We start from the raw sequence: 23292 nt of genomic DNA, 5'->3' as shown, positions 1-23292 counted from the left end.
GAGAGAGAAGCAAGTTTCTGCTTTTCAAAAAAAAAGTTGCCAGAAATCTTTGGGACATTTTTGTGAGGGGACAGCTGCAATGAAAGAATGGGGTTTATAGTTTTATTTAGGGGAGAGTATGCAGTGAAACTAGAGCTGCTAGTTGCTCCTGGGGTGGGCCATAATCAAGGGTCAGAGAGAGACTGCACAACCAGCCCTGTCGCCCTCCTATCAGCACCTCATGAAATATCTACACTTTGCTCCATATTTTAATGGGGTGGAGGGAAGGTAAAGGCCGGCTGTGTGACTGTAGAGGGGAGTCCTCTGGAGAGTTTCGATGGGAACGGTGTTCTGTGCATTTCACTCCCAATTTTTTTTTGTCTGAGTAAAAAAAAAAAAAAGTGGAAAGAGAAATGGATGAAAAGGGGAAGGAGAGCAAGAGAGATTATTCTCCTCTGGAATCTGGATTCTGGGGCACGCAGGCCCAGGAGTCAGTCAATCTGGACAGTCTGAGGGGGGCGGCTGGGCGGGGGGTCCTGAGAGGGCTGATTAGACAGATGCTCTCCCATCATCCATCTCGACAGGCTGGCGAAAATTGGCTAGCCCCTCGCAGGGTAGAGTTCACGGGGGTGGAGGCGGTGGAGGAGGATGTGGTGGATACCTGTCACAGCCTTTGGTCTGTTTCAGGATCTCAGCAGCAAATTAATAAAATATCTTTCCTGCTTCCCTTTACCTGCCGTGGCAGCTCTCCCTCTTGCTGCTCCCCTCTCCCGGCTTGCTCTGGCCCTTTGACCTCTCCGACTACTGTGAGAGATGAGGAGCCCAGGTAGGCGGCGAGTGGACCAGAGAGTCAGAAAGAAATGAGGGGAGAAACTCCAAACTCAAGACCAAGCAGAGAGACAAGGAGCTCTCGCTGCTGGAAGACAGTTCCTGTTCAGACAGACTGACAAACGAGTGCCCTGTGTCAGGCAGACATTTTGAAGAGTGAAGTTTGGGAAATGGCAGCCACAAACAAACAACAACCACTAAAGTTTTCACCATAGGTGGAAATCATGCCAAGTAAGTTCATTAGTCAAACTCAAAACTGATGCGCAAAAACAAATAAAACACCCTAACTTCCATTACAACCAAACAGCACATGTATCTATATGTCTGTCATACGTGCTTGAGAGTACGTCATCATGTACTCACATGGGACTGCCTTTAGAGCACGGAACAGGTTGACGATAATGATTGTCTTATCCCCCAAGCTCATTCTTGCGCTCCTTTCATAACACCCTGTTTCACAACAGAGTGCCATAGGTCTTTCATGTTCTGCGCTCGTCTCTTCACACACACTAAAACAATATAATCATGCATGAAACATCACCTCCGGGAGGTGGAGATCACTTCATTCCAGAAAATGTCAAACATAAAGAAAAAAAAAAAAAAGAAGAAGTAGACAAACATCCCCAGGTTATTTGAGATTGTTTACAGGTACCTCCTGCAACCCTTGGTATATAGAAAACACTTGTACCAATGAGAAATGAAAACATGACACAATAAAAGGGGGGAGGCTAATACAAATGAAAAGTATCTGCATCGGTAGTTTGTATAAGGAGGTTGTTGCTGAGGCTTTTTATATAATCTTCTTTGCAGTGGAGCTGCATGTCGGTGGATTAGGACTTGTTTTATTCATGTTAGTGGTGCTCGAATGACCAGCAGATAACGATCACATTCACCTTCCTCCTGGCAGACACACACACGCATCTGTGTTTACAACCTGAATTTCAATATGAAAATCATTGCTGATCAATGGATGCTTCCTCTGGCGACCTGCTAATACACACAACTGCACATCTAAGATTTTAGGCAGATGTGAGTGGAGGATTAGCCTGTTTGCTCATTTCAGTAAACTAAAGGAGTAGTTCGGTTCTTTTGAACAGGGGTGCTGTGGAAAGGGCATGAACAATTACTATCTCATCTGATGTAGATAAATCTTTAACTTGCCTCAGTTTGAGAAAAATATAGTCTAATTTCGACTAGATTGACAAGCTAATGGTGAGTCTGTGCATTGCTAATCTAAATTCATAGTGGTTTATGTGAACTTCATTTTCTAAACCTTTAGATTGCTGTCAGTTTACATGGTTATTCCAAGAAAAATAATGATCTATTCCTCCCAGAGGCACCTGGAAGTGCAAACAAACAAATATAATTCAATGTAAATAACTATATTTTGTGAAATTGTCAATGGTGCAAAGGTTTATAAAGTAACATTTACATCAACCGCTTTGCAATCTTTGAGTCTAGAATTGTTCTCTGACAGAAACAGTCCACTTTGGTCTTAGTCAATCTAGCCAATAGCTCATCAGTTCGATTAAAATTAAACTCCATTTCTCTACACTGACGCCAATCAAAGAGGTAAGTACAATAGGTAAGCTACTAATTGTTTATAACCTTTCTACAGAACCTCACTTCAGGAGATCTAAATGATCCTTTTAAGGCAAATTAAAGGTAATTTTAATGATAAGGTTCAACACTGCGACTGTAGAGAACTCATATTTTGGTAATTCAGTTTTGAAAAGTAATAGAAAAGGATCTAGATATGAGAAGTGTGCCATGTGTATGATAGTGAATCCCCCAAACAAAACAGAGCTGCTTGAAAACACCACCACAGTGAAATAATATAATAAGGTCTGTTTCATTTTTTCCAGCTTCTCCAAGGACCAGAGCAAAAAGATTGCTAGAAAATGGATTATCTCTCTAACGTTGCAAGTTCATAAGTCCAACTGCTAACTTTGTTGAAGGGCAGATATGGTCTCCCAGAGGACGGAGCTCATATTTAGCCACGAGGCCTCCTTTGCGATTAGGAGAGGAGATGCAGGCATATTGACTCAACTGTGTTTTTGCCTCTGCACTGCATGTAATTACCTCTTCAAAAATGAGCATTCCGCTAATCCGATAATTCCAGATATTTTAGTGCTCTGCTGGTCTAATAAGCAAATCAAATCAGATCTGCACATCACAAATGAGTTTTGGAAACGGACTGAAATAATTCCTTCTGAGTCGCTCATCCCAGCCAGGATGGAGGGGAATAGCCAGAGTGCGGCGAGCAGCGGTTGGTGTATGTTGGATTGTCATGTGCGATTAGTGGCCGTGCACTCACTGAGCGCTGCTTTCGCTGCTCCATCCCAAAGGCTCACCTGTAACTCTGTCTGGAAGAAGAACTTTTGCGGGCACTGCGAGCAGTCGTAGATCTTATCCTCCTGTCCGTGGGCGGAGAAAATGTGCTGCTGGAGCTTGTTGGCCTGGACAAACACTGATCACATGCAAGAAAAAGGGAAAAGAAGACGTGTGCAAATGTTAATAGGGGTTTTTAATCTTCGTCTTCACGCCGCTGCTAAATCAAAGTGGAATATAAGGTGCATAAAGCAGACTATAAATTCTGTCAAATGGCAAGAAAAATTACTCAGTTACAAACAAATGATGGCACTGTCAATACACAAAAAAGGGATTGTTATGAGATAAATATATACAAAACCAGAACAATTTAGATATTAACAACAAGTAGAACGACTGCACTATAGAGTTAGTGAATGCATAATGTTTTGGGAATAATCATGCTCTTTATTTAGTGCTGCAGTGGGGACAACAAGCCAGGAAATAAACAACCACAAAAACTGGCAAGGCTTCAAGTGCAAAACATGGCCTCCATTAGTCTACATCGCTAATTATATTGACAATATAAATATTCATGGTGCTACACTACTTATTCATGCAGGCTCCACTCGCCATCATATAAACACACAACACGCTGGCGCTAAAAACATATAGCACTCGTTTGTGCTTTAATTAAGCCATAGTCCACACTGAAAAGCTAAGTGGGATGCAACTGTGTGCATCGGGAGTGTCGTGCATGCGGGCCTGTGTTGGTGCGCTCTCCAAGGAGCACTTCAAACATGCCGTTTGTTATCCCAGACCCTTGTGCTTTAAGGATGGCTGTCTAATCTCAAAGGTCTGGATGCTCTGGAAAAGTTAGCATGTTGGGGGTGGAGGGTGGGGGGGTTCATTTGAATTTCTTACAGCTCAAAATAACTTTTCTTCTGATGCAAGCGCTGAGGGCCGCAAGGCGGTGGGAGAAGAAAAGCACAGCCACAAAAAAGGTGAAGGGGGGATGTTTTTTAAAGGCTTCGGGGTCGCCGCAGTTCCGTTTGGCGAGGCGCTACAACTTTAACGTGTTCCAATTTGAGCTCACCTGGGAGAGCGATTATTAATTATTGAGCTGTGTAGAGTCAAGAAACATTCAGCTTCACTGAATGTCACACTGCTGACCTGGGAAATAAAAGTTTAGATCCATGGCAGACACACTGTGGGGACACTGTCAGACTGCTAATGCCTGGGTGACAGCTGTCTCTGGAACATGGCAGCAATGTTAACCAGAAATGAACAAACCTACACTAATGAACAAACAACAACTCTATGGTCCATTTCTGAGACTAATGACCACAGCCGTACAAGGATAAACGTTATTGCAGAGACATGGCTATTTTTACTGGTGGTGATAAAACATTCCTCCAGGTTAAGACCTCAGTCATCATACATGTTTGCTCCAAAAATGACCACTATTTTCTTTGTGGGGAATGCGCGCTCTGGAAGCCAAAATGTACTGATAAACAATAGTCTTTTCCTTCAGCTGTGTTTTGTCTGCATATACTGTACAGAAGCAGGTCACAGCAGCTGCAGGAAGCCTTCATTATGTCTTTGGCTGGAAGCTGAAAAAGTCAATACAGCAAAAATAAAAATGGATTTGAGACTTGGGGGGCCTTCAAATACTGTACAACAGGGCCAAACATAACTGAGATGTCAAGTTAGCTGTTACTTGCTGTTAGCATGTGGTTCTGGTCTAATTATGGGTACATTTAATCAGTTATGCATTTATCAGTTATAGCTCAATGTTTATTGCGATGCAAGAATAAAGTGAGAGTGGATTTAAAACCTAGCAGCTAGATGTAGCACTCCCAGTACAACCTGAGGCTTTTACTACAGGAATATCATAATATTCCTGCCAGAATAAAGTTGATGGCAATGTTAAGGTTTATGAACCATTATCTGCATGAATTGCAATGGCATTTTTGAGACTAAGGTTATGTTTTTATGGTTGTGGATTTTTCTGTTTTGTGAATTTACTTTTCCTGTTTTTTTGTTTCCACATTCAAAATGCTCTCTGTCTTTTTTTTAATGTCATCTCTTCTTTGTTGTTGTTACTTGACCCTGAGAGTTATGGTTAATATTGAATTTTCCTTGTTCCTTAGATTTATTTAGTTTCACAGATTTCTACCATTGCTTCCCTCAGTGATCCTTGTTTTCAGCTCCATTGTCTCCTGTCTGCCATATGAAACCAACCCACCCGTTCTGCATTCAGCAATCACCTTCCCAGTTCTTAAACTTTGTGGTCTTCTCAGTTCATTGTAAGATCCACTGCTATGTCTTGCCCCCATTACGTTCGTTTAGTTGTGGTATCTCAGCAACCAACGGATTTTAAGATGGTAGCAAACCACTCAGGTCTTGGCCCCAGTGAGACCAGCCATTAGCACGTCAATACAGTCAGAATTAAAATATTTCTCTAAACTGATACTGCACAAAGAGCTATCAATAACAGATGAGACATTAATTGCTCACAACTTTTCCTCAGGACTTCACTTTAAAAGATCTGAACTATCCTGCGAAGGGTTATGTTAAATAAATGTTTGTAAAAGGTGATGGAAAGTATTTAGATTTTGTGCGGCACGGACTTAATTAATTCCAGAGCTGCTACTTTTTCATTGTCTTCGTGGTTGTTTTTCAAATTAGCATGAAACGTGTAATAAAGGGATAAGCAGGAATGGACTATGGAGGGACATTGTATTGGCATTTGGCAGCATGAGTCACATATAAAATATGCAACTGCATTGCCTATTCAGAAGAGGAACAGAGGCATGTCTTCCTGGAGGGTTAAAATGAGGACATAGAGAAACGGGAAAGAAATAATCCAAAACCACATCCAAACAGGATCAGTGGCTGGCCATTGTGTCTCTCCCTGCTGAGAACGCAAGGGGGGGAAGAGAGAGAGAACTTTGTGGAGTTTGTTGGCCATGGAGTCGGAGCAGAGTCGAGCTGAACGGAGAGCTGAGCCCGGCTGGGCATCAGGGGTGTCAGGGCTGAGGGGGCTGAGGGGCCAAGGTCTCCTCGCTGTGGGGGATATTAAGCCCTCTGATGAGATCTCAGGGGCCGCCCGTGGCAGACGTCTCCTTTACTACAGGCCCCAGCTCATCTTTATTTTGGCAGGGTGGTGCTCTCTGCAGGCTGCACTGCACCAATACTAAGCTGTTTGTGCAGGGAGGAAAAATAAGTTTATCCTTTTTTTCCACTTCCTCCCTTTTCATTTATTTATTCTTCGAGCCTACATGTGTTCGCTTCTGCCTAATCTGAGGGTTCACAGCCTCAGTGTTCTGAGGCAAAACAAACAAATTGGCTGTGTGAGTTGATATGAGGCTGTAAGTTGATAGCTACTCATGTGAAGTTAAAGCTTAGCCTGCCTTGTCTTCATTTTAATTATCATGTATAAGTTGTCATAATGATATCATTGCGTACCAGCAGAATGTGTGCAGAAACTAAGCAATAAACTAATTAAACTACTGTATTTGTCAAAGTCGTGTGGATTCGAAAGCAGTGCATCCTGTAGTTTTTTAAGTTTGTTCCTCATGCAGTGACATGAGTTTTTTTTTTTTTAAGTGCACACACACATACACACACAGAGGCACACGCAGGACTTTCATCAGACACACTTTCTTCTGTTTTGTTTGTCTTAAGCACATATTCCCAATCACAATTTCCACACCAGCCCTCCCTACAGCTCCTAAGGGTGCAGGCAGACACTTCTAGCTGCAGGCTCCCCCACTTCTGAAACCTGTCAAATCTGTCCTGGGAGAGTCAGCCTTTCTCTCATCATCCAGGGGCTTATGGACCTCTCTCCATTTACCCTCCCTCCCCTACACAGCTCTCTTTTCCTCCTCCACTTCCCTCCTTTCATCTCACATCCAAACTTGCCAGTTGCAACCTTCTCGGCTTCCTTTAAGTTTTGTCTCCTTTTCTCCTCTATTTCGTCTGTCCTCGTCTACCGCCTGTAACTTACTTTTTCCTTCCACACTTTTCTCCAGTCAGTTTTTTTTTTTTTGCAGAATAATCTGTCCTCTCAACCATTCCCCTGAGCGTAGATTGAGGATAATCAGGTGTGTAAATGAATGACAATCACTCTCGGCCTCCCACTGTGTTTTGGGTCACAAGGGGACAGATCAAACTAAAACATGTGCATTGAGGGGGAATGGTTTTTTTTTTAAAACAAAGAGTAACCTTGTTAAATGAGCATACTCTACCACCCTGGCACCACCTAGTTTGATCAAAGTCCTGCTTTTATGTTCAGACTCATTACATCGATAAAAGGCATCCTTCAAATCAGTAAAAATCATGTCTTTTTAAACATAGTGCATGCACGGTTCTGTCACAGCTCAAATGCTGGCAGTGAATTTAGAGAATTATTTTTTTGAAATACCTTTATTTCTACCACAGACACAAATTTCATTGAAAAATATTGTCCTTTTCTCAGCTCTCCACACTTTGCATATTTACATTTAGATTATGCAAAATTCTTGCAGAAATATGGTCTAAATTGGGTTAAACCTTGTCTTCATAGTCCTGGTTCATATCAGATTTAAAGGATTAACACTGTAAGGAAATAATGTCATCAGTTGTTTTTTCTGTGGAAGTAAGGGACTGTGGGAACTTACACAATAAAAAGTTTTAGATATACACTAACATTTTACCTTCAGGGAATAAGCTTTTGTTACATTTTGTGACTTCTGTGCACAACCTCACATTTTATGTGTACACATTATTTAAATTGTGTGATAAGATATACATTTCTTATATTCTTGCTTTGCCAAAATAGCATAGCAGCAAATTTTGGATATGTACACATTAAAACCATGGTCACACTGTTATAGATAGATAGATAGATAGATAGATAGATAGATAGATAGATAGATAGATAGATAGATAGATAGATAGATAGATAGATAGATAGATAGATAGATAGATCTGATTCAAGATGGCTGCCACAGATAATCAAATTTACAGACTACAATGAAAGTAGCATTCCTTGAAGGACTGCAAATTGCCATCCATGTCAAAGTTTTAAAGGCAAATTTTGCACAATCTCGGCTAGTACAAGTCAACATTATAGCTCAGTATTTGTAAAATTGACTGAGTTAGAGCCACTTCCGTGTTTGCTAAGGTTGATTAGCTGTGCTGACCATCTTGCATCAGGTTGACTCGAAAAGTTCATCAGTTGCACATATGGATCATGCACAATGACAATGGGAGGGCCTTGCTGATCCGATGCATCTGCAACATCTCTCATAAAAGTTTGAACGCTAAACAACGGATAAAGGCAAATCAAAGAACAGCCAAACTTACAAACAAAAAAGAAAACACTTCTAGTCATATAACTGCATTTCAGAGACATTCACACACAGAGACAGGCAGTTACATGATCGCCCACCTTTCATGGGCAGAGAACAATAACTTTTTTACATGTTTTCTTGGTTGCCAACAAAACCTAAATTAGTATTAAATTAGCTATATTGGGGGTAAATGTCTTCTCGCTTCTGTATTTCAGAGTCAGCCCAAATAAATATATTCAAGGACAGCTGTCAGCCAGTCTCTCAATTGCTCTGTTTCCTTCAAGCGCGCTGACTTCAGATTAGACTGCGTGTCCCCTGCATCCCCAACAGAGGGAGGCCTTTCAGTTTGTCCTATCCTCTCCACCACCACAGGCCTTCACCCAGCTGTCTGTCTGCCTCTGCGACCGCTGTCCTGAGGGTGCACTCTGTCTCTCCCTCCTCTCCCGTCTCCCTCCCAGCATCCCCTCCCCTCTCCCTCTCTCTCATGCGCCGTGATCGATATGGACGCAGAGGGAGTGCGTGTGTGTGTGTGTGGGGGGGGACCTGTCTGTCAAAGACAGCGGTGGAAAATGAAGGCTCAGATGAAGGAGGCATGCTCTGTATATTAAATGCCCGCACCCCTGTGAGGGGTGGAGGGAGAGGAGGTTCGGGGTGGGGGGAAAATATCAATAGGCTTCTTCTAAAAGAGAGATAAGGCCAAACCAGACATGTAGAGTAGAGGGAGGGGAGTGGAGAGAAAGAAGAATAAATAAAGAGCTGTAAATGAAGGTGGATGAAGAGAAGAAAAATGAACACAATGCAAAACGTGAACTAATGATGTCAACTGATGTAACAAGGAGAGAAAAGGCAAATTAGTTGTTTTTTTTGTAAAGCAATGGGTGGATGGAGTTGGAGTTGGAGGGGGGCTGTGTGTGCAGGAAGTTCGAGGGGGGAAAACTGGACCCAAAAAGTGTTAGAAAGAGTAAAGAGCTGAGAAGGGAGAAAGAGTGAAGAGCTGAAGTTAACGACTTTGCAGATTTCATTATAGAGATAGTTAACCCTGTTGACACTGAAGGAGGGCGCTATTCTCTCAGGAGGAGTCCGGTCCTTCCACCTCCACGCACAGAGACAGATGAGATCATTACAGCTATCAGCACCACTGCCATCCACAATTAGCACATCTCCCTTTCTTTCCACAATCCTCCATCCCCCATCTCCCCTCAGCTCACACTGTCTTCCACCCCCCCTGTTCTCTTTCTTTCTTCCCCCTCTCACCTCATGACACTTCTTTGGCCTTGATTTGGAGGCAATTTGACGAAACAAAAAAGCCACATGCAGCACACCGCTATCAGCTTTTTTTTCTTGACCTTTCCAAACTCATTTAGAAGCCATCTGCCTGGTCTATAACTCAAAGTTTCGAGGCGCTCTGGTGAAATTGTAAATGTCTATAAAAATGTTTTTTATCATTTCACTGGATTGCAAATTCACAGTGGAGTCAAGTACAAACCTGTAAAGCAGACCGGACACTTGAAGGTTCCCCCCATGCCCTCAAAGCTGTGCTCAATCAGATGGCATTGAAGCTTCGCTGGTGAGTCGAACGACTGACTACAGAGCTTGCATTCATGGTTCAGTCCTTCCTCTGTGGAGGAGAAACAACACAAACACACAGAAAACCATGAGAGGGAAAAATAAACAGAGCATGAATGTCCGAGGAGCAGCAAAAGTCTAACTCTGCTTCACCCCCTTTTTTCACTCCCCCCCTCACATGAAATTTAAATTCCCCAAATTCACGGCAACAACTCCTATCTGTGATTTTCATGAATCAAACAGGAAATAATACAATGTGTGATCTGCTCTCATCAGGCATAAATTGGATGACCAGCCCGGGTCATAATTGCTCCAATGAGGAACATTTTGAATTTCATTTTTATAATTAACACGCACAAAAAAAAAAAAAGTTTGAATTTGCAAATTAAATAACTCTTATCAAAGTCTTCAAGATGGAGGAAAGAGTAGTTTTGTACTTTGCAGAAATATATGAAAAACCAACAAATATTTTTCATATAAAATATTTTTTAAAATGTGCATTACTTTAACTTCATGGATTTTAAGACCATTTCCTTCAGAATGTATACTTCAATACATCAAGAAAAAGTATGGTTTATTAACACTCACACATCTTTTATACATTTAGAGACATAACGGTGGCCATTGATAACTTAAAAAAATGTCACAACTGTAGACCTGCACTGCCATTTGCAGCACAGCAAACCTGCTGACTCAGACTTTTAGAAAAGTGTTCATCTCCAGCGTGTCAATAAAAGCCCTTTACTCTCTGCCACAGGGCCAGACTGCGAGCTATCAAACTCCTGGCAAGCCTGACATCAAGTGTGGGGGCAGGGTGGATATACCTCAGGGACTCATCCAGGGTTTATCCCCAGGTCTCCACAGCCCAGTGCCCACCACACAGGCCCTGGGTACCAGAAGCATGTCTACACAATCTAGCTAAACAGCTGTGCACGGCCGAGTCCAAGCAGAAGGTTTATTGCAGGTGCTTTAGGGCAAATCTGGCAAACAAATCAGCAGAAAACAAGAAAACAGTAGAACTGAATGTAAGAGGTTTGTCATTTTTCTCTTTTATATCTGCTGGCCTGAACATACATTTAATGTTATATACACAACATTTTATTTGTCTGTTCATGGTTAAATGTACATTTCCTATTTTTATCAGTACTGATGGCTTATTTGACGTAGAACTGCTGCAGGTTTTTTTTTCCAAACTGAATCTGATTGTATTTAAAAAAACAAAACAAAACAAAACAAAAAAACCCAGGTAGTACTAGCTTCTGTACCTACAAACTGATGTTGAGTATTAGTGACAACTGCAACCCAATGACTCCTAATACTTCAGGAAAAGGAGGGAATGGAAACGTGTCCTGCAGTGCCAAAAGAAACAGTAGGAGAGCATACATACTGAACATCTTACTTTAACACGTTTGACAGATTTTTTTCCCTTTAAATCTTGAAACCTATAGCTTAAAAGTGACTATCATACAAGAGTGTTTGCTACATAAAAACAGGGCATAAGCAGTTTATCATCACAAGCTCCCAGCCAATGTTTCTGCATGACTGTTTTGCAAAAGGTAAAAGCCGATCAAAGCCGCTCAGAGTGAAGGGAGCGGGCTGTTGTGCATTTGACAGATGAGCTACTCTTTACCCTACATGTGCATCTGAGTGTAGCACTGCCAGGTATCGGAAAGAGAGAGGGGCGAGGGCAGCGTGGCTGCATCCATGCAGCCGTACAAGAGGATCACTGTCCTCTTTGATCGCTGTTTGGTTTGCTTATCTGTGTGAGGGTGTGCACTAAGCTCAAGCTAGCTGCAGCCGTCACAGATCTGTTCCTCCACCATATGTGCGGCCCTCATTTGACCCCAGTGCACCATGTTGTCCCTTTGGAGACCTGGCCTGCTTCATTATGCAGATAACTCTGCACCTGCCTGACTGACCTTGCGTGAGTGGATGTGTGTTAATGTTGGTAAGCAGGTGCAATGGCGAAAATGGAGCTGTAAAGTCAGAACATTTCACATTAGGATAAGGCTGGTGTTTTGTAACCATATTTGAACATGTTCAGACCACCGTATGATACAATTATTATAGTCATTATCACATGTTAGCCTAAAAAGGTATTTTCTTCTGCAACTGATAGTTGCCATTAGTCATGTCATATAATGTTGTGGTATTATTCCTGTGAGATTAGAATATATTTAGTTCTAGATGCTAAATAAAAAATCAAGATGGAGAAAACAGACAATATTTGACTGCAGCCTTTATTTCAGTAAAGGGGCATCAAGCTTGCAGCCTGGTTCTTAGTGAGAGCCTGGGGAGGAAGTCAGCTTTCTCACCCCTATAGCTGCCTCATTGGGCTGAGGTCACTTCCTGTTGCTCCCCCAGCCCTTCTCCAGGGCCGCCCAATCAGCATGGCCCTGCGTGGGCCCCCACCCCTCTCCAAGCACAGAGCAGACTCTGGATATAGTTACAGGGCCACGGGGGACTGTCAGCTCACTCTCTATCCTCATCGCTCCCTCCTCCCACTCAGTTTTTCCGAGTCTCCCGAGTGTTTCTCCGCCGCCACCACCCCGTCCCTCTGCACTCCTAAGAAAATCCTTTAGATGAGAACTGCTCCTGCGTCTGCTCCCTCTAAGCATCCCTGACACCAGCAAAGTAAGCCCATCTGCATATCCACAGGGCCTCGCGTTCCTGTGGCTCATGGTTTATGTATTTCACAGCTCCTTAAAACACAAACGCCTAATATCTCTCCCATGTGGAGGACAGGAGAGGGAGAGAGGAAAACTACTTTCTCAAAGAATGGTCTTTATTTCTCAGTGCTGTTTACTTTTTTTTTTAATCCAGGCTCAAGTTCATGTGCGGTTGAAGGTTGTTTGGGATGCAGCGGGTAGCAGGTCTGTCTTGTATAGTTTAGTAAACCCCACCTGCATTTTACTGAATTCTGTCAGAGTAGCAACTGAGTTTAGGAGATGTTTTGGAAATGTTGAGCCATCACATGACAGTGAGTAACAGAGTGAAACTAAAGTAACTAAAGTCAAGTTTAAATTGAGATAATAGTGTGTAATTAAGTATGACGCAGGGCATTTCTTAATTAAAAAAATCTCCCTCAGCCTATTCTGTTCCAACGCCACCATTGCCCCTCACTCTATTTAAACAATTCTTCTGAGGAGCAGTTTGAATTGGAGCACTTAGTTTTGCGCAAGAAAAATCTGATACTTAGATTTCCACTCCTCTCTGAGGCATGGTGAATGGTTCTCTGAAGCTCACTATTAGAGGGACCCCGGTCGCTTGTGTCGATGATATTAAGGACATCAATCTGAACACTTCTTTGTCCGAGAGTAATGAGCAAACAAGTTGGAGAACAAATTGAGAATATTTAGTAGACTGGAAATGGGCTGTTTTTTGAGAAGTGGCGACAGAGCAGAAACAGTAATCGAAGCTTGTCTTCCTAAACTAACAGGCCACCACAATGCTGAGTATCAAAACTGTCAAATGTTGCCATAAAAAAAAGAATACCTGCATGGATCGAGCATGTTTATGAGCAAATCCACCTCTGGACTAACATCTGACTCAGACTTTTCGGTCTGATGTTGAAGTTATGTGTTAATAAACCGGGGAGATTCAGTGTTCGCTGCCGTGTATACATGACCGACTACCGGATGCTGGATGGCAGCAGAAGAGACAGCTTCAGGCCTGTAAACAGTAGGTGGGTTTACTTCGTCTTCTCTCCACGGGAACTATCCATTAACAGATAATGGGGGAAAAATCTGAGTGATTAAGGCCCAGGGAATTATGGGTGAATACAAATTGACTCCACCTCCGTGTGGTGCGCTCTCTTGAGGTAGAAGCACTGCTCATAAGGCACAAGCTCATTTCAGAAGTACTATGAGGCCCATTAAGGACCGGAGAATACAGCGCATGGGGGTAGGAAGGTGATAGTTGGGAGCACAGGGGGATGGACTCCCCCTGGACCTAAGCTGATTGGAGAACTGGCGCCTGGGGGGAACATTACTAATATGTATTTCCTGCCTCCACAGTTTAAGAAGGACAGAGTGAATCAAATGCAAAATGTTGAAATTGAAGTATAGGACTTAATCGTGGCACTGCAAAAACTCCATCAGAAGGTTAATGTATTATACAAACAGTCAGGAGAATGTGGTTGTGTGCGAGATAATAAAATCAAAGATATTGGAGAACTACCACAGCAGGAAACAAAAAAAATCTTTGCTCATGATAGGAAATAGCCATGCAAAAGAAATTTGATACGTCTGAAAGAGAAAAGTGAGAATAAGATAGTTACGAATCCCTCGTGCTAGTGTTTGAAACTTTGGAGTATTTTCAAGGAAGAATAGTTAAGCTGTGACATGTCAGTGGAGGTGACGCCCTCGCACAGCAAGAGCAAAGGATTCTGGGAGAACATGACTCGGAGACAATGTCAGCTCTGATGCTCGGCAGCTCGTCGGAGGTGCTAATCAGAGCAGGACCGGGCTCCTGCTTGGATCAGACACTCGGTGCCTACATTAACCGCTTCACAGCTCCCCTGGCTACTGGGCCAGAGGTAGAGGCACCGAGGTGACAGGTTTTTGTGCTGAGATAAACATGCGTAACGCTTGAATAAATGTTACAAAGGGTTTAGCCAACTAGAACACCTTTTGGAGCCCACAAAACATGGGGGAGAAAATCATGAAGACACTTTGCCTGCTCTGTAAACAAACAAAGCAATTTTTCTTCTTTTTTTTTGGTCAAAGGTAGAATAAAAAGTTACTTTAAACATCTTTTATTACAGAACATATAAGGAAATAATCAAATTTTAAGTAAATGAAAAAGACCACATGAGTAATAAAAAAAGAGTGCAGCGGCCCTGTTTTGTGACAGAATGTTTATTTTGCCACACTGAGTTAAACCACAAACTACAATTTATTTCCTAATGTTTTTATTGTTCTTCTTTTCAACACATGATGCTAATTTAGATTTAATTTTCTTTTCTGAATGTTGCTGTTACTGTTGTTTAAAGTCATTACCCTTTCCCAACTTTTCTTCCACTTGTTTTAAAGCTTGAGCTTTAATTCTTTAGCATTACAAGCAACAAGACCTGCTCAAATAAAAGCCACGGTAATGTTGCTCTCTTTTAGATTTCCAGGCATTATTAAACCATGAGCTGTGAACCACTAAAGCTGTGACAAATTTTAACCCAAGACTAATAAGCATTAACCAAACAGGTCCATCTCTGCTTGTGATTTCTTAGTTTATACTTCTTCAGTTCATTTCCTCATCTCCTCTTAGATCTTCTGACTTGAGATGAGATGCGGATAAAAGCCAGAGGAAGACGTAAAGAGAAAAGAGTTGAGATATTGTGCGTTAAATTAAATACAAAAAAAGAAAAAAACAATGCTTTTTGCCTTGGAGCTGTCATTATAAACCAAAGCCTTATAAAAACTGGTTTTCTTACAATCCACCCTATGTGCTGATCACTGTGAGATGAATATTTGTGTTTTCTTTTGAACTTATTCTACAAAAGAAAAAGTGCAACACCCTCTTTTGTGTCATTGGAACCAAAAAGACTTTCATGAAAGATAGCCCTGTAATTGCTTTCTAATAGTCTGTTGTAGAAATAGAAACATTTTTTAAGAGGACATGCTGGGATTAATTTTCAGGTCACAAGCAGGAGGAAGGAGGAAAAAGGAAATGGCATGGCACAAAACAGAGTATGCATGTATGTATGTGTGAGAACCATTCTGTATGAACAGTGCTTCGCTAACACTAAACATAGATAAGCCTCCATGACTCACATTTCTGATGATAACGTCAAAAAGCAGTTTAATATTGAAGAAAATACTACTGCAGCTTTACTACTGCCGGAGCTTCCCACATTTTGCAGTATTTCTGGAGATCTTTGGTTGCCATTTCAGATTTTATACATGCAGTTATGGATTTGAGAGAGCCCTGAAGTTTTTGTGTAACCCTGCAGTTGGTCAAAGATGGAGTAGCTGCTAACACCAGATAAATCTGGTGTTTCGTGATGAGTTACAGTGCTACAGTTACTGCATCGTCTTCTATTCTTACTGCTAAACCCTCTCAGTGGCTAAAACTCGGTCAAATGAACAGTGTATTGGTCACAGAGGGAGAAGAGTGATAAAAAAAAAGAAAAGGGAGAAATCCACAACAAAGGTGAGAGGCAAATACGTGCTAACGAATGATGTGTAGGCGCAGCAGCTGCAGGCAGGTACGGAGGTCCATTGGGGACAAACTGTGCAGGCTGCTGAGATGGATTGCATGGAATCCTGGACCCCCTGCAGCCACAAAACCACAACTCTACACTGAAATGCTCTAATTTACTCCATACATGTCTGTTCTAAACTGTTGGGCCTATTCTAGGAAATAAAGGTCAAATGACCATGCCCCGACTTTTCAAAACCAGATGAGTGTTGGTGAACAAAAAGAAAACAAGCAAAAAAAAAAAAAGAAAAGGAAACCGTACAGCATAACTTTCTGGTGAACACAGAGAGAGGAAAAAAAGAAATGAGGTGTGAATATAGACCAGACTTTCTTTCAGGCCTCTAAAGAATGAGTGGACTGAATGTAAAAAGTTAATTATGGGCACATGCCTGGTCTTTTCTTTACTTTTTTTGCTAGCCTCGCTGTGGCACTGTCAGACTGAGGTATGAAGCTTGGAGGGGTTTGTGGTCCACACAAAAGAGCAAGGAAGGAGAGAGTTGAGGAGAGGCCCCTTGGCTGGGCTCGCGGCATGGAACACTGTACAATTAGCCAGCCCTTGCGTTCTGCCGGCTTATAATTATCAGTGCTCGCCTTAATTGACTCCCTTAGCCTGCTGCAAAGGGACCCCCCACCCCTTCCTCATCCCCTCTCTCCCCCTGCTAGATGCAGGCCGCCAAGCGCCACACCAGGCTCTCCAAAGTCATTTAGAAAAGCGCTCATATTTTCGACACAAAAAGGGGGAACATTTGGTGAGAGAGAATTCATCATCAGGTGTCTAGAGGTTTTCCTTAATAGAAAAGCTGAGTCCCACTGAGTGCGCTCCGTGTAGCGGCCAGCCACGCATGCTCAGGACCAGCAAGCCGCCATTCGCAGCGGGCCACAAGACATTAACATAATTTTATATAACACAGGCACCCGCACTGGAAATTTAATACATCTCAGCAAATACGAGACAGCCGTTTTGCATAATTTTTTTCTTCTTCTCCCATTGCTTTCGCTCTGCCTTCTAGCTTTATCTGTCCTCCTTTCACGTCTCTGTGCTGTCTTGTCTTCGACCTGCTTCCATCTTTTTCTTGCTGCCACTCCAGTTTGCCCCCCCTCCATCCTCCCTTACACAACCACCCCTCTTTCCTCACCCCATGGCGCTGCTCTCACTAGGAGAGGGGAAGTTCATTACCTCAGCTAAATCAGAATTAGTCCCTTCATTTTGACGGGGCGAACTTCATTAGAAAGGCCCTTCCTTAATCCAGCAGGGAGAACTGATGAATCTACATGGGGGCAATAATTTGCTTCACACAGCACATTCAGCCACTTCCTCCACACAGTCTCCCCCTTTCCCTTTTTTCTTTTCGACGCCTTTCTGGCTTTATGTTCTTACGGCTACATTTTATTAGATCTACAACAAAAAAAATTACTGAGAAAGGAAAACACCTGCATATAATTAACTAATGGCAGCAGAGATGGTGTAAAGAATGAGTTATGCTGTTGGAATGTCCCATCTCCCAACAGACTTTAGGGTCTCTGGAGCAGCCTTAGCTGTCTTGGCTGACGCTCAAACACAAACAGAGTGAGCACAGATGAGAGCAAGCTAGGTCTGCGAGCCTTTAGGAACTATTAGTACAAGAGTTACATGATTACAGTGGAATTAAAGAGAAAACTGCAATAATGGGATAGTAAGACATGTGCTTCCTTTGTCTTTGGTTTACTTTTTCTGTAACCTTCATGGAGAAAGACACCATTTTGCAAGGATCTCTTCAGAGACAGAGCTCCAGCAGTTGTCCAGATTCTTGCAACAAACAAGAGAGCGAAGAGACGTGAATCAGGACAGACAGCCCCAGACTGCCGTACCACAGCGCCTGGTGTCAAACAGATGTGAAACTTGGCAGCAGTGCTCCCCAGAAAACAGAGAACCCACAGATTTCAGGGAGGTTTTCAGTTGTGCTGCCCTCTCTTCTTCCACCACTCCCCTTGTCCCCCAAACAGTCTCAACTCCCCCACACTGTGCCCCTGCAGCCACCCTCCCTCATCACCTCCACACAGGGGTCCCTTGACAGGTAATCTCGTCCCCTGAATGTGAAATCTCCGACAGCGATGCCCCGCGCTTTTACCCCCCACCTCTGTGGCTGATGGGTAAATTGGAATGGCGCACCCTGCTGGCGCAGAGAGCTCTGAACAGACAGCAGCACACACACGCTGCGGCGCCCCTCGCATGCTCTGTCTAATATAGTGGACATGCACACTCGTTCCAAGCTGCGATATCTATGCACAGGCACACGTCCACACATGGATGTGCACCGGGGTACAAACACACTCACACACATGAAAGCTTCAGGTAAATCACATAAACACAAACACGCACACACCACACAAGTGAGATGTTATCCCTCTCATCTGCATAAAGATTGAATATATGACAAAAAAGAAACAGATACTGAGCTGAGTCAATATATGTTGAAATTTAAATAAGCATCATCTGAAATGGCTCAGCTTGCTTCCTTTTTTCCAGAAAATGCACCTGACTTCTGTTGCCATGGTTTCAATTATGTGTATACTGTTGGACAGAATACACTAAACAGATAAATAGTAAAAATCCTGGAGTAAATGTGAATATTTCTGTGCCCCAGTGAGTGTGTGATAAGCAGTGCCAACTCCGTTTCACCATAAGCGTATTGTAAAACATTAATAAATACTAACAGTGCAGAGGTTATTTTTTCTTTAAAATATGCCTGGGCATCAGGGTAAGGTTTCCCAGTGGATTGGTTTAGCTGTCCAAAGCTTCAGCTCCATCTAACTGTCTATTTGGCCCCTCAGTCAATGCTCTGAAGCATGTGTATATGGTTGAGTCCACCCACAAATCGCAGGGACGTCCTAAATAGTCAGTGGGACCTGAAGGGGCTAAAGATCACTGCAGCAGAAGCCACAGAGGCCTTCCTGTCAAAGGCAGCACATTCAGGGGGCCAGGGGTGAGGGGGAGCCGGAGGGAGTGAGCCAGAGACATGACATACATTTCATTACACTTAAACCAACTGTGGGTTCAACTCAGAGCCTTGGATTTCCAATGCCGTCTCTGAGGATGGAGTAAGTAGAGGTGTAAAAGAATGGTTTTATACAAAGAACACAATAGGTAGGTGGACAAAGGCAGGCAGCTGGACTAATTGCTTGGGGGCTTGTAAGAATATTTTTGTAACTACCTCTGTTTAAAGCTCAATTTAGTGGCACATGTCACTCTGGCAAAGCTTGCAACTCCAACTGCAATTAAAAAGGATACTTAAAATTTATACCTAACAAGCCTGATGTATTTCTAACTTCTATTATCTATATTTTCTCTAATTAATTATATAGACAATCACAGAATTTCTGACATGCATTGCATGTCCTTTTATTTGTACATAAACATAACTTTTATTGGGTGCTCAAAGAGAAGACAGTGCTCAGTCTAGACATGTTAAAAGCGATATTTTTTAAACAAGAGCTCTCTTAGATTTATAAAAAGGCTACTTGTCCAATAAAAGGCTGCTCTTCAACTATAGGTCTGTATTTCTGAAAAGAACTAAAGGAAGCATGCTCAGATGGGTTCTGAGGTTAAAAAAGACTAAGCTGTACAGGTGAAGTTCAATGACCAACCCAGCGCTGGGTTAAGAGAGACTACAGCCTGACTTTACCTTCCCTTTGGTTTTGAGGATGTATGTTCTCTCGGAGCAGCGCAGCGGAAAGACACGCTGTCATTGCTGCTACATAATGGAAAAAAATTATCTGCAGTCTAACCTACTTTTATATAAAAAGAAACGCCTATTGTTAATTCCTCTGTGTGTTATGAAAATGGCTATAACATTACAAAACACTATTATTATTGCTCGCTTGGGGGGAGCCCCCCGCTCATTAGGCTTCAAACACATCATAAGTTTTGATTATTCTATCGGCTTCATTCTCTCATTATAGTGACAAACTCCCGCTATTTTGTTGTATATCTCCTTCCAGCTGTCACATCCTTTGAAATATCACAAAACCTTTCAAACACATTTTTGATATGTCTTCAGATTCACCAGACATTGCTTGATTCCCCCATTGAATTTGCAGGATTAACTCGAGGAAGAAACGTCTTATATTTCTTAACTGGTTGCTATGTCTGACATCAGAGTGTATGAAATTCTAGCGTACTGGTATTGTCCAGGGGAGGGAACCCTCACTCTAACCGTCAGCGCTTCACCAAGTGGGACAGAGATGATTAAAACACACCGTGGCTGTGACTGACAGACTCCCCACTGCTTCCAGAAGATGACATGTCTCCAAGTCACTCAGAAAAGCAACTCCTCTAATTTTAACTCTGACTACAACACCGACCCCCACTGTCAAAACCAACAAAAAACAGCCATGCTGAGATTCTTAACCACAATAAAAGTGATAACAACTAAACAGAGGAATAAGTTTAAAAAAACAACAATAGGGAGGGAGGAGACAAAAGGGCTGAGAAGGTGCCATTTCCCTCCGGTGCACACAAACAGCAGGAACCTGTGAGCTTGTGACAACACCTTCAAACATTTCTGTTACTTTCACAGAAATATCTGATGCTGATGCTCCAATGTGATGCTTCTGCAGCAGTCTTGTCCCAGCACACATTCGACTTGGCAAGATCTCAGTTGCCAAAAAAAAAAAAAACACAACAAAAAAAAAAAACCTGGGGAAAGAAAAAACACTCTCCTAACTGACTGTGTTTGACATTTGTCATGACAGGAATACAGTGAGAGGAGGAAAGAAAAAGAGGTGGGACTGGAAGAGGAAAATGGAGGAGTGGCAGAGGGTGATCGATGTGTGAAATTGTTTGTGTGGAAAAAAAAATGGCCATTTTCTGGATGTGTTGTTAGTCCTGTTTTTTTGTGTGTGTGTAAGGAGGAGGACAGAAAGAGTGGTGGTGGGATTCCTTGAGATTGTCATGTTGTGCAGTAAAGCTCAGGGTCGTGTACTAAATGATTCACAGAAAACTGAATCTTTTACATTGGCGTCAGCAATTCAGCCAGGCGCCCTTGTGGGGGAATTCTTTTTGTGTGTTTTTATTGAAGTCTGCATTGAGCGCGCCCAAAAGCTCTGACAGGGGGCCCCCGAGGGCGCTTGTCTTCACCTCCAAATCATAAGATGGAGAGACGAAGCTCCCTCTGTGCTCTAAATTATACCCCTCAACACCCCCTCTTCCACACAGACTTGCAACCCTGCCCTCCCCACCCTAAAAAATAAAACAGAGGCAGAGAAGAAAAGCCTTCAGTAATACAGTCCCAGTGGAGGGCTCCGCGATCACTCTGCGCTGCAGGAACAGCTGACAGGCTCGATGCGGCGGGTCCGTTCCCTGTGGTGTATCAGACTTGGTGCTACAGCATGATGGTTAGTACTTCTTTTCTGTGGATCTGGCTTCTTTACATGATTCTACGTGGCCCACACATGACAGGCCCCTTCACTGACCCATGGCAGCTCTACAGATTTGCCTCAGTTACTTCTATGGGTGGGTAAAGCTCTAGGTTATCTGCCCCTTTATACCTCTTCAAACTGCTTGATGAGTAGAAACCTGTATGAAGCTCCTGGCAATTTCAGAGGAAGTTGAGGGGACCAAAAAAGGGGTGGAAGGGGGTTGGTGTAATTTGAGTGACGGGCACAGCTGCATAAACAGGGGTATCGTGGAATTTCTGCCTGCTTGATGGAATTGACTTTGCCTAAATAGCCCCTCTTCTACCCCCAAAATGGCCCATTTTCCACATGTCTCAATGAATATGACAACTAATCCAGCAACAAGAGTGCAACACTGGAACTGCCAAACCAGTTCAATGTAGCCTGGGTCTTTTCTCGAGCTGTGAAATTCTCCCTCTCTGGCCTTCTTTGCTAAAGACCTCATCCAAGTCCTGCTGCCTGACCTGTCAAAAACCAGCCCCATTCGCTCTCAAATACCCAAACAAAATAAACCAACAACCGCTGGCAGGGTCAGAGGGCAGCTGCTCTGGGTGCTTGGACTCTGATGTGCCCTCTGATTGGTGGAAAGGGCAGCGAGTAAAAGGGAATCTTTTCAAAGTGAAATCTCCAGCTGATGGCTTAGAGCTCAACACCCCACAGTTTGTTTCTCTCGCTTCTGTCAGGAGTTTTGCCTGAGCCATTTGGAAGGATTAGAAAAAGTGGGGGAAGAGAAAAATTCAGCTGGGCAGAGCGTGTGTACTGTAGGATCTGAGTGATGGCTCCAAGACCCCTCGGAGAGTGATAAACCTTTGACCTTGACAGCCTCCTGTGGTGACCCCTGACCTCTGGCTCTGTGCCACAGACACAGTAAGACAGGTGCAGGCAGGAGAGTGACCACACCCCCATCATCTTGGCCAAAATCTCTCTCATCCGACCTACAGTACCTGTCCTGATGCGCTGCACTGTCAAATGTATCTGAGTACAAATAAAAGAATGGATGTGACTCCTTAGTGTCAGAGGTATTAGTGAGAAACATCGAAACATTTGTTAATTTTTACAGACAGCTACAAATTTATAAAACAGTTTAAACAATTGGAAAACACAGAAAGAAAAAAACTGAGAGGATTAGTTGATTCATGTATAAAAGTGCTTTAAAAGACCCATTCTGAGACATATAAGGGTGAATATTACTAAAGTAGAGGTGTGAGGAGAGTGGAAGCGAGATGGAACATCATGACTTTTTCTTAGCTAAAATGAGCTTGAGCTCCAAGGTTGTGCCAGTCCGCGCCAGTCTTTCTACAGATCCATTTCCTCTCCCTAGGCACTTCTCTCATGTTGTTGGCCCAGTGATTCAGTGCCTTGCATTAAGAGCAATTCACCTGCCTCCAGCATCCCAGCGGCACAAGTCCCCTGGGGAAACCAGGTGGAGCATAAAAAAGTTCCACATATGGTAAAGTCAAGCTGCTCGGAGGCTGCCGAGTGTCTGCTGTGGGGATAGAGGCTCCTAAAAGGCCCAGCTGGTACTTGGAAAAGAGCTTCTGCATTACTACACCTCAGTGTCTGTTTGGGCTCCCCTTTGGAAAGTGTTGGCCGGCGCACATGACCAGCCATTTTAGATTTTCTCCCTCTACCCCCCACCCCC

General features: G+C 43.0%; 1 protein-coding gene across 10 annotated transcripts in view; it reads right to left on the bottom strand.

The window, feature by feature from the left end:
* Positions 1-23292, bottom strand: part of znf521 (zinc finger protein 521) — a 93284-nt gene that overhangs the window by 8991 nt on the left and 61001 nt on the right. For all 10 annotated transcript variants that reach the window (XM_017422457.3, XM_037981775.1, XM_037981774.1 and 7 more), the window contains 2 exons: positions 9943-10074; positions 3162-3277 (listed from right to left, as the gene is read on the bottom strand). In XM_017422457.3, the coding sequence (XP_017277946.2) occupies positions 3162-3277; positions 9943-10074 (248 nt within the window). The remainder of the gene's footprint in view (positions 1-3161; positions 3278-9942; positions 10075-23292) is intronic.

The sequence above is a fragment of the Kryptolebias marmoratus genome, linkage group LG20 (genome assembly GCF_001649575.2).
Source record: "Kryptolebias marmoratus isolate JLee-2015 linkage group LG20, ASM164957v2, whole genome shotgun sequence".
NCBI lineage: Eukaryota > Metazoa > Chordata > Actinopteri > Cyprinodontiformes > Rivulidae > Kryptolebias > Kryptolebias marmoratus.
Note: the sequence above shows the minus strand (reverse complement) of the source record. Positions and strands in the feature narration are given on the sequence as shown.